The 11561-nt window shown below is 61.3% G+C and overlaps 1 protein-coding gene across 1 annotated transcript; it reads left to right on the forward strand.

Moving 5' to 3' along the window:
• Positions 1–200: 200 nt before the first annotated feature.
• LBHD2 (LBH domain containing 2) lies at positions 201–6067 on the forward strand. The gene is made up of 4 exons (XM_037984572.2): positions 201–308; positions 2012–2117; positions 4114–4270; positions 5732–6067. The coding sequence occupies exons 2-4, from the start codon at positions 2049–2051 to the stop codon at positions 5830–5832; spliced, it is 327 nt and encodes a 108-aa protein (XP_037840500.1). The 5' UTR covers positions 201–308; positions 2012–2048; the 3' UTR covers positions 5833–6067.
• The last annotated feature ends 5494 nt before the right edge of the window (positions 6068–11561 follow it).

Genomic DNA, 11561 nt, shown 5'->3' on the forward strand with positions numbered 1-11561 from the left:
ATGTATCTGGCCCCACCGAATTCTGCACCTCAAATTTCTGGACGCCAGTCTTGAGGCTCAGTCTCAAGTGGCCAGGGGGGCAGGTCCTTGGGGAGGGGTCGGCTTAAGAGAAGATGAGGCCGGGCCCTATCTGGGGGCTGGAGCTGGGAGGGCGGAGGCGCCGAGGGCGGGCGGCCAGACCCGTGGAGGGCGAGTGCGAGGGAGGCCGGGAGAGCGCGCGTGGGCGGGGAGCGCGGAGAGGAGGGCGAGCCGGGTGAGCGCGGAGCCAGCGGAGCGCGGAGGCCCCAGCGCCAGCACCCGCGCGGGCGGTGAGTATGAGTGTGAGTGTGGCGCAGGGTCGCCCCGTCCCCAGCCTAGCCCTGGCAGTGCGGGCCCCGGGCGCGCCCTGACGGCCAGGTGCGGGGTGGTTGGGAGAGGGAGGAGCATGGGGGGATTTGGGGAGTTTTGAGTCCAGTTCCCTGGGGAAGGGGACGGCATGGGTTCGCGGGGTCAGCCCGGCTGTGGGACGCCATGCCTCCGCGCGCTTTTGCCCCCGGGGCTGTGCCCGGCAAGACCTGGGATCCCGCGGCGCTGGGGGTGGTGGGCGCCCTCTATGTGTGGTGCCCCAGCTGGCACTGGGCCCTGGCGCTGGGCAGGGGAAGGCAGCCCTTGGGCACTTGTTTCCTGATTGCCTGCTCCCTCCCCACCCGCCCCCACCTGGCTCAAGCAGACAGCTCTATCATCTGCCTCTGTCATCCTCTCTCTCGGGGCCAAGTGTCATCTGCGGGTCTGTTTCTGTCTCTCTCTCTCTCTTCTCCTCTGTCTCCAGCTCAGTCACCTCTCGCCTGGTCTCTGTGGCAATATTTTTCTTGCCTCTCCCTCTGCCTCCTTCCCAAGTCTGGCTGGGTCTCTGTCCTGGCTGCCCTGGGTTCTAACCTGGGTTCTGGGGTCCTGGGATGGGATCCAGGAGAGGCTTGATGGAGGGCTGGACCTAGGGGCACTGAGACATCCCTGGGCTCTGGGGTTGGGCAGAGGAACCAGAGGGTGCGGCTTCACTGCCCGGAGAGGCTTCCTGCACTGTGTGCCCTTCTAGCCCTCCCTGGGCCCTCAGTGGGACCCCAGCTGACCTGAGTGGGGTTTTTGGTGAAAGAAACCTCATTTCCCAGAATAGCAGCCCTCTGCTTTGCTGGCAGCCACAGGACCACCCTCACCCACCCCAGCAGGACGTCACAGGCATTCCCTCCTGCTGGTCTCTGTTCTCCTACTGCCCTGTCCCCTTCCTGCCGGGCTGCCCCTGCCCATGGCCCTCTGCTGCCTGCATGCCAGCCACTGCCAGACCCAACCCCCGTTTCTGCCTCTGACCTGGGTGTGGCCCCAAGAACCCACACGGCAGGTGAAGGGTCTGGCTGGTGCCGACTCCTGGCAGGGGCTCTCTTCCCAGAGCCCTTGCTGCCAGGGCTCCAGCGGGGCTCCCTCTGCTGTGGCCAGCCTGGGTGGGCGTGGCCAAGTGCAGGCAGGATGTCAGTTTCCCTTGGGCTGTGGGTGCTGAGGGCCTGGCCCCGGGGTGTGCAGGGTGCGTGTTCTCAAGGAGGAAATGGGCACCTTGGTCTCTGGCTGACTTGAACCCAGTCCCTACTACTACCAGCCTCCTGTCTCAGAAACCCATTTAAGTCCCTTGGACGCTCTGTGTCCTTCCTGAACTGTTCCTGTCTCAGAATGCGCTTCTGTCCTCCCAACTGGCCTGGCTACCTCCTGCTCATCCCTCAGGCCTCAGATCAGCGGACTTCTTCCAGGAAGCCTTTCCAGGTCTCCCCTCCTGCCTGTGCCCTCTTGCAGGCACACTATGTGGCCAGGGTCCAGTGCCCCCTCTGGCAGTGGGCTCAGGCAGGGAGCAGTGCAATACAGGTCCAGCTGGAACCGTGGGCACTGGGCCTGGGCTGGGGTGGAGTGGGGTGGGCTCAGTGCCTGAAGCCTTCGGGGGAGGGTAGATCCAGCATCAGGCCAACAGCAGACACCCCATTTCTGCTCCCAGTCCTAGTGCAGCTTAGTGGCGCAGTGGCAGCAGCAGCATGAGCACCCCCTGGCCTGCTTCACCACAGCCAGGCACTGCTGAGGGGGCTGGAGGCCCAGCAGGGAAGGTACGTGCTCGGGACTCTGGGGGTTCGGGAGGGAGCAAGTCTCAAACTCTGTCCCATGACTTGGGGCATGCCCTGCCTTGCTGCTGGCCTCAGTTTACCCATCTGGGTGGGGGAGATCATTGCTCATTTATTTTTTTATTTATATTTGACATGGAGTCTTGCTCTGTCATCCAGGCTGGAGTGTAATGGCGCGATCTTGGCTCACTGCAGCCTCCGCCTCTGGGGTTCAAGCAATTCTCCTGCCTCAGCCTCTGGAGTAGCTAGGATTACAGGTGCCCACCACTATACCCTGTTACTTTTGTATTTTTAGTAGAGACAGGGTTTTGCCATGTTGGCCAGGAGGGTCTTGAACTCCTGACCTCAGGTGATCCACCCGCCTTGGCCTCCCAAAGTGCTGGGATTACAGGCGTGAGCCACTGTGCCCAGCTCGTTGCTCTTTTATAAAAATATAAAGGATAAAACAATTGAAGGCCAGCATTCCTTGCTTACTGAGCACCCCTTCCTGACCTGAGGACCCCAGGGATTGTCCCCCAAGGCACGCTTTGCTCTCTGCTGAGTGAGGAAAGGCCAGGGTTCCCTGCCCCTAGCGTCACATTTCGGTGGGGGATGGGGTGGTGCTGATGAAACTAAAAAAACCAAACTCCCTACACAGGGTTGCAGCCTTAGTATTCTGAGTGCTAGAGCCCAGCTAGAGCCCAGCCGTTCTCCTTGTCAGGGAGCGGTGGGGCCAGAGAGGGGAACCAGCCTGGAGTGACATAGGGACCAGTCTGGAACTTGGGGTTGCAGACACAACCTCCCAGGCAGGGTGGACAGGGGTGAGCACCAGGCCTCAGAGCTGCAAACACTGCTGGCCTGGACCTCGTTCACCCCAGTGGGCAGACTTGGAGAGGAGCGCCCTTGGTTGGGGGCAGGAAGGAGAATGGCACATGGGGAGGGAGAGCAGGCTGGGGAATGAGCCCCTGGACTGGTAATGCCAGCATGAGGGTGGCCCCCGGGAGGGTCCAGCCTTTGGGGTAGGGATGGGGTCCCTGCTCTGCTGTCCTCTGACAGCTCCTTCATTCCACAGACATCCCAGTCCAGTGACACCTGTTCTCACACTTGAGGGTCACCTGTGGTCCTTGGTTAAAAGAGAGTCTGGGCTGGAGCTCAGGAATGTGTATTGTTCAGGGATCTTGCCGCAGTGACCGAGGGCTGTTCAGCTAAGTCCCCCCCGCTGCGTGGCTCTCCTTCCTCCAGGCCCTTGTGCCCTTTTGGGAAGGTGGACCCAGCAGCTTCCCTTCTAGGTGAAGAGAAGAGAGACAGGGAGCTCCAGGCAGGAGCATCTACCTGAGCACAGGCGTGGGGGTGGGACAGGGCAGGCAAGTCAGGGCCACTGGGGTGCTGAGGCACAGAGTTCTGCACGTAGCACTGCAGCCTCAAAGGCCTTGAATGGGAGGTGGAGATGCTGAGGGCACCGGGAAGGCCTGGGGATGCAGCCCCCGCACACTCCTGTGAGCACTGAACAATGAACCAAGAGCGAGCCCAGAGCCAGCCGCTTGGGTTGCCATGGCAACTGCTTCCCAGCTCCTCTGAGCCTGGAGGAGGCCAAGGACCCAGCAGGGAAGACCCCAGGAAGGGGCTGGCAGGAATCCGGGTGCAGGAGGCAGCTGGGGGTGCGCAGAAGCCTGGGCTCATTCCTGGTGACCTTGGCCTCTCTGGCCTCTGGCTCTGGCTGTGCAATGGGCTCCTGGAGCTGAGCACAGCTGCATCCTATGGTGCCTCCTGAGAGCTGTGACCCCAAGGGCTGAGCACCCTACCGCCAGGGTTGGGACCTGGTAGGGCCTGGGACCCGTCTCAGGGATGTTCCTGTGCGAACACACATGTGCCCATCCTTGCCCTAGGGACTGGGTGGGAAGGGTCTCTGATCCCCCTAGTGGGGCAGTGTGCAGGACGGGGGTGGGAGGGAACAGGAGTACCAGGCCTGGCATGGCTGTGCTTCTGCCCATCCTCCCTGCAGGCTGTGGCGGGTGCCCGGGAGAAGGGCCCTCGACTGGGCCAGCGGCTGCCCTCAATCGTGGTGGAGCCCAGTGAGGCGGACCCTGTGGAGAGCGGGGAGCTGCGCTGGCCCCTGGAGAATGCCCAGAGGGGCCCCTCTCAGAGCCAGGCTGCTGCTGGTAAGTGAGGGCACCTGTGGGGGTGTTGAGAGGAGGAAGTGGCCACTGCCAGGGTCAGAAGCAGGGCGTGCTTCCTGCGGCTCTGGCAGACAAGGCCTTCCTGCCTCCTGCCTGTTCACACTCCATCCTCCGCCCGCCTTGGAGCCTCTGCCTGGGGCTCTAGGTGCTGCCTGGCCTTGACCCCTCTCCCTAACACCGTCCTCCCTCCCACCAGCAAGTGAGGTCCTTCATCCACTCTCAGTCGCAGGCCTGGGCACGGGAGGTGCACGTTGCATACTTGTTGAATGAGTGATGCCACATTCTCGCCCCTCATCATCCAGTGCTTGCTCGTTGTCATCACCTTTGGAGCAAGTGTGCCTTGCTCACTAGGGCCTGGGAGGCTGTGAGGGTGCAGGTGTACGTGGTGGGGGATGGGCTGGCCTGTTGGCAGGCTCTATCCGGCTGCAGGTGCCCTGCTTAAAGGCTGAAAGCAGGCCAGGCGCAGTGGCTCATGCCTGTAATCCCAGCACTTTGGGAGGCTGAGGCAGGCGGATCACTTGCGGTCAGGAGTTTGAGACCAGCCTGGCCAACATGGTGAAACCCCATCTCTACTAAAAATATAAAAATTAGCCAGGCATGGTGGCGGGCACCTGTAATCCCAGCTACTCAGGAGGCTGAGGCAGGAGAATCAGTTGAACCCTGGAGGCGGAGGTTGCACTGAGCTGAGATCACGCCACTGCACTCCAGCCTGGGCGATAGAGTGACTCCGTCTCAAAAATAAATAAGTAAAGGCTGAAGCTTCGGGAGAATTGTGTGAGCATGAGGGGGCAGCCTGGGCCAGGCCCAAGGGGCAGGAGAGGCAGCAGGCTGGGCCATGGGGACCTTGTGGACGGCTCTGAGGGCCACTGGAGACTGAGCAAGGGGCATGAGCTGTGCCCTGGGAGATGTTGTCCCCTGGAGACCCCTGGGAGTCCCTGAGGAGGAAGTGAATTCGGCCACAGCTGGTGCTGCTCAGCACCTTGTCTGCCCTCTCCCATCCCCAGACCTCAGCCTGTACTGGCCAGGAAACCCCCTTTTCAGTGTGGCCAGAAGAGGTTATCTGTCTGGACCCATAACCCCCACCTCTGCCCAAAGCCCCCTCGACCTCTTGTCAGTTTCTGCCCAGGGCCCAAGACAGCATCAGGTACCACCCCTTGGGTAACCCCTGGGACTTGGGCTCTGGGGAGGTCCTTGAGTCTGCCCTGGACTTCCCTTCCCTCTGCCACCCCTTCATCTGGTGGATGTGGGAGCTGCCCCTGCTTGCAGAGCCCAGCCTCATTCTGCCTCCCTGGCCAAGCACCCCTCCTGCTTCTCATCACCCAAGGGGACCTCCTGGCCTGCCCCAGCCCAGTTGCCTGCCAAAGGCTCATTTCAGGCCCCCTGGGATCCTCTCAGGCTGCAGTACCCCCCACAACCAACACGGCCGCCTTTATGTTTCTGCAGCCTCCTCCCCGAGTCTGCCTGGAGAACCAGGGAAAGCTGCAGATGCTGCTGGCAGAGAGTGTGCCTGCTCTGAGGACCCAGCAGCCCCGGCCCGGGGATAGGACAAGGACGTGGCTGGGCTCTGCTGTCTGACTGCTGAGGGCTTCTGCCCCAGGGTGGCCGGGCTGGTGCACAGGAGGGCCGGGCCTGCCCAGCCGGGAGAGTCCAGAGGCTGCTTCCTGTCTCACCAGGTCTGACCAGGATTGCAGCCCTGCCCTCTCCTGCCCATGGCCCAGGTCTGGATCACACCCCGCTTTGTTCCGTGGTTTGAAGCAGAAATAAAGGCACTTCCTGGTGGCCAGCAGGCACACTTGATGGGGATGCAAGAGACTGAGGACAGTTTGGGTTCTGCCTGTGGCCTTCCAGGTGAGGGCCTCAGTTCCAAGCCCAGGCTGGTCAGTCCAGAGCACCTCTTAGGTGACCACTTGCGCATGGCACTGGGGCAGGCTGGGCAGGGCTGAGTTGGCTCTGTGGCTGGTGCCTCTGCCCAGGGACCCTCTCTCTGCTTCGGCCAAGGCTGCCCAAGGCAGAACCAGCCTCCTCCAAGTGGCCTTCCAACCCTCCGTGGGACCTCCTTGGGGCCAGGGCTGGACCTGGGTGCAGGAAAGCACAGCAGTGGCACCTGGGGTGGGCCGCACCATTCCAGGTTGGATCTCGTTAAATTCTTGTGAAGCTTTGCACGTGCGGGAACTGAGGTGCAAAGCAAGGTGCCCAAGGCTAGGGGCTACGAAGGGAATCCCTGAGGTCAGGAAGCCACAAGGCTGCCACAGAACCCACATCAGAGGTTGGTTGAGCAGGCATCTCTTCCTGCCCTATGTGGGGGTCCTGTCCCTCCACTGGGTCCATCGATATTGTCTCTGGGCTCCGTTCTACTGCAGGAGGGGAGCCGTGCTGCCTGGTTGCAGCTGGCATGGGAGCAGAGCCCTGAGTGTGGCCCAGGGCCCCCTCCCCAGGTGTGTCCCCCCAACCTGGCCCTCTGCCCTTAGCCAGCCTGAGCCAGGCTGAGGAAGCTTAGGGCCGGGCAGTGGGACACTCCATAAATGTCAGCTCTGCCAAGTCCATGGCCCTTTTGTGGCCCAGGCAGGGGTGCCAGGGACCCATGAGCGGAGGGAGGCAGGAGACACTGCCCCTCTGTGCTTTCCTGCTGCCTCGCCAGCCTCCAGGAGGAAGATGCACTTTCTCCCACAGCCTTCCTTCTAAAAATAGCCACCCCCCCTCCCCCAATGCGGGAAAGGTGGGAGGCAAGGTGCGGAAGTTGGCCTGGCAGCCTGCTTCAGTTTTAAACCTCAGGACCGCGTGGACTCTCCCCTGGACTATAGCTCAGGAGAGGGGTGGGGCGGGCCTTCAGTCCTCTCGGTCCTCCTCCAGTCCTTCCTGTCGGTTCTGGAGCCAGGGAGGGAGAGGCTTGACCGGGATGGGGGACATGGGGGTAGTTTTGTGAAAGGGGACAGACATTTCGCAGGATGCCTTGCAGACACGTGGGATGTAGGGTGCAGGAGGCCGGCATGTGACTGGGCGATGACACCATTTACTGAGATTTAATCCTCACCACATGGCTCCAGGGCGAGAATTATGACACCTATCTCAACGCGACTGCCCGGGACTGACACAGCCGAGCGCCCGAGCTCCGGCGGAGTCCCAGGGCGCCCACAGCGCCCCGCTGGCGCGCCCAGTCCAGCAGGGCAGCTTTCGGGCGGAGGCGACCCCCGCCGCAGGTCCCACGACCCTGCGTGCCCTTGAGCCAGGGATGCGGAGGCCCGACCGCGGGGCACTGCGACACCCCGACGCCCTTCACCGCCCGCCGGGGCCCAGAACGCCCAGCCACGCCCAGAGCCCGCGGGCGCAGACGGCAGGGGCGGTGCCAGCCAGGCCCCGCCCCCGGCACGCGGCGACCTGGGGACGCCCCGCGGGAGTCGTCCTGCGACTCCCCCTGGCGTCGGCTGGGGCCACCGCCCGGGCTCCCACCTCAACCCTGCAATATGGGATTGGGTCAGAGTGGTCTGCTGCCCGCTGCCCGCAGCCGCTTCGGGTTAGGGAGGGAGCCTGGGCCTCCGGGGCTCACGCTGCGCTTAACGCTGGTTGGGGCAGCAGTGAGGGTGGAAGCGGCCGCCTCTGGCTTCTACACCCCAGGTGTGACAGCCTGGCCTCTCAGCAAGCCCCAGGTCAGGCAAGCATCTGGTGGTGGGGGTCCTGCTCCCTGGCCTTCCGTACCTGGGAGCCAGGTCCTCAGCCAAGGTGAACCCATTTGATCCTGAGACAATCCCATTTTCTGGAGGAGCAAACTGAGGCTCAGAAATTGAAGTGCCTCTCCAAGGTCGTGGGGAGCTGGGTTTGCCCTCTAGTCAGTGTCCCTGGCTAGGCCTCTTCTCTCCTAATGGCCCCTCACCCTGCCTTCTCCTGACCCCAGACCAACCCTGTGCCCCAGGCTTCTTTGAGACAAGGCTGGGTTTTTCCAAAGGGATTTTACTGAGAAACTTTGGGAAAAACATGGACATAGCATGAAAGAAACATTGTAACCTCATGCTGAGAGCGGGCACAGGCTCAGGTGGCTGTGGGGAGCAGATGGGAGTTGAGGGGACGTCCAAGAGCAGTCCTCAGGCCCTGGGCACCACCAGCTTTTCAGGCACCTGTGTACTGAATGGAGCGACCCATAATGGGAGGTCCCAGGACCCCAATATGCCCTGTGAGCTGGGAGGTGGGAGGATCAGACCAGGACGTCTCCAGTCCACCAGGGCCTGGCTCTATGGGAAGACCCAGTCCACAGAACCAGAGACCTAGGTTGCAGTCCTGGCCTCTCTGGGCAGCTGCGTGGCCGAGAGCAGGTCACTGAGCCCTGGGAAGCCAGCTACCTTGGACCCCGGCTGTCTCTGTTCAGTTGTACTTATTCCTTGTTACCCCTCATCTCTGCCTGTTGGAGACAGGTGGGGTGGGACAGGCCAGCAGGTGGGACTGGGCTGGGAGGACGGGCCTGTGGGCTGCTGGGCACCTCTCGGGCTTGAAGTGGGACTCTTAGCACCCCACTTCACAGAGGGAACCCAGGGCTCAGGGTAGTGACTCGAGTGGTTAATTGGTGGGCTTCCTGGAGGAGGTGCTGGCATCTTTGAGTCTAATTTGGCCCCTCTGCAGATGGTACTGCAGCATCTCAGGCACCTTCTGGTCTGTTACAGGCTGCTTTTCCCCTATACAATTTGTATGTTGGGTGGGCGCAGTGGCTCACGCCTGTAATCCCAGCACTTTGGGAGGCCTAGGCTGGCCAATCATCTGAGGTCAGGAGTTCAAGATCAGCCTGGCCAACATGGTGAAATCCCGTCTCTACTGAAAATACAAAAAATTAGCTGGGTGTGGTGGTACGTGCCTGTAATCACAGCTACTCAGGAGGCTGAGGCAGGAGAACCGCTTGAACCCAGGATGCGGAAGTTGCAGTGAGCCGAGATCGTGCCACTGCACTTCAGCCTGGGTGACAGAGAGAGACTCCGTCACAAAAAAAAAAAAAGGTCCAATCTTAGAATGTGACCTTATTTGGAAAATTCCTTATAAAAACATGTGACGTTTAAAGAGGTAATAAGTTAAAGTTAAGTCATTAGGGTGGACCCCAACCCACAGGAAGAGGAAATATGGATGCAGATACAAAGAGGAAGACCCTGTGGAGACCCAGGAAGAAGGGGGCTACCTACACACCAAGAAGAGAGCCCCAGGAGAAACCAGCCCCACAGATTCCTTGATCGCGGGCCTCGGGCTTCCAGAACGGGGAGAGAATAAACGTCTGTTGTTGAGGCTCAGTCCCTGGTCTGTTGTGGCAGCCCTAGGATGCTGGGTACATGGGGCCATCCCTGCCCTCAGCCCTAGGACGCTGGTGCTCGGGGCTACCCCTGCCCTCAGCCAGAGGATGCTGGCGCAGGAGACTATTTCTACCCACCTCAGTACCCTGAGGCGGCCCTGTCGCACACCCTTGTGGCCCCAACCCAGACTGGGACAGGCCTGGATCTGTCCTCCTTGGATTTTCCCTGAGTTGTTTCCTAGGACGCTCGCTGCGGAATCCCCCTATGCAGGGGTGAGGCTGCCTCTTCTGGGAAGTGTCAGTGGCCCGCCCCGCAGCAGTTGCCCGCCTGACCCCCCCGCCTCCACACCTTTGCCCCTGCCCAGGATGCCGTCCCTCCTCACTCCTGAGTGTGCCCTGTCTGTCCCTAGGACCCCGTCCCTTCCTCCAGCTCCTGAAGCCCCGAGGAACGGCCTGCGGCTCTCAACTGCTTCCTTCACTGTCACCATGAGCTTCCCTGACAGGCAGGGTGCGGGGGTCTTGGGATGAACTCGATGGACTGGCCCTGTGCTAGAGCCTCTGTCCTGGAGGGAGGGGTCCTTCTGGGCTCCGGCACTGTGGGCTGAGTGTCGCCCGAGGCCAGCGCCTGCTTCCGCTGGCCCCTGAGCAAAGGAGGGGCTGGTGGTGTTTCAGGTGGCAGGCAGTGTCCACCCCTGCTGCCTCGAGCCCTGAGTGCTGAGCTCTACAACCTTCCCCTCCCTTGTTCTCTGACCTTTGGACGGAGCCCTGAGCTGTCTGGAATGGAAAGCTGGAGTGACTGCCTCCGGAACGAAAAGGAAGTGGGAACTTCTCTGAAAGTGAAAGTATGGGGTCCTGGCGGAGGGTAGGGCTGTGGGTGGGGCTGGGTGGGCCTGGCAGGCACTGACCATGGCTGGGAAGTCCCAGCTGTTGGTCACTCGCTCGGGCCACTCTGGAGGCCCGATGGCCAGGGCCCGGCTCTGAGGGCCCCACGGGCCAGCTTCTCAGGTGGCTGCGTTCTTCCTGGGCCAAGGCTGCGTGCTTAGCAGGTATGTTCTGGCCAAGTGGAGCAGGAGGGCATGGGGTGCTATGGGCGGGCGGGGGTGGCGACTAATGGGCCTGAGGACCGTTTTGGCTCTGCATGTGGCCTTCCAGGCCAAGGGCCTTACTCAGAGCCCGGGCTGACCAGGCCAGAAGGCCAGCGCAAGTCACAGTGAACACAAACACACCCGATACACAGGCAGACACGCTCAGGCAGAAGCACGGACAGACGTAGAAGACACCAAGATGGGCATGCGGGCACAGACACAGACTCAGAAGCACTGGCAGACCCTCTGGGGACACTCCAGGGCAGAGTCACGCACATACAAGGAGACACTCAAAGGTCAACACACAGATGTGCAAAACCGATGCCCAGAAAAGTGTGCATATACCCGTGCGCTCACACTCAGGCGTCAGATTCACTTGCCTGGTTTCCCTGGGAAAGTGCCAAGTACTAGCCATGGCTGGGGGCTGAGTCAGGCTCACTCCCTGCCTTGCGAGTCTCCTCGTCTCCAGGCTCTGTAACCGTCCCTCCGTCATGGCAGGTGTGCCCAGGGCTGGGATCAGGCCCAGAGCAGGAGGTGCCGAACATGGTATGGGCTCAGCTGGTCGGGGAAGGCTTCTCACGGGAGGAGCCATTTCTGCTGAGCCTTCAATGAGTTGACAACTGAAGAAGAAGGGGCCGAGCTCACTGTAGGCAGAGTGCAAAGGTGTGGAGGAGAGGTGGGTGCTTCTGAGTGATCAGAGCAAGGGAATAAGTTGGAACTGAAGCCAGAGGGGTCATTAGGAGAGGCCTTGAATGCCAAGCTAAGGATGGAGCTGTGCTGCTTCTGAGGGCAGCGGTGGTCCAGGGGGCTTATGCTTTGTTGCTACTGTGAAGGGAAGTCTTTTAAGTGTCTCTTTCTAATAGGCTTTGCTGGGGTACAGGAAAGGTATTGCTTGTATTTACATAATCAATGCACAAAACTTACTAAA

This window comes from Chlorocebus sabaeus, chromosome 24 (assembly GCF_047675955.1).
Source record: "Chlorocebus sabaeus isolate Y175 chromosome 24, mChlSab1.0.hap1, whole genome shotgun sequence".
In the NCBI taxonomy this organism is placed as follows: Eukaryota; Metazoa; Chordata; class Mammalia; order Primates; family Cercopithecidae; genus Chlorocebus; species Chlorocebus sabaeus.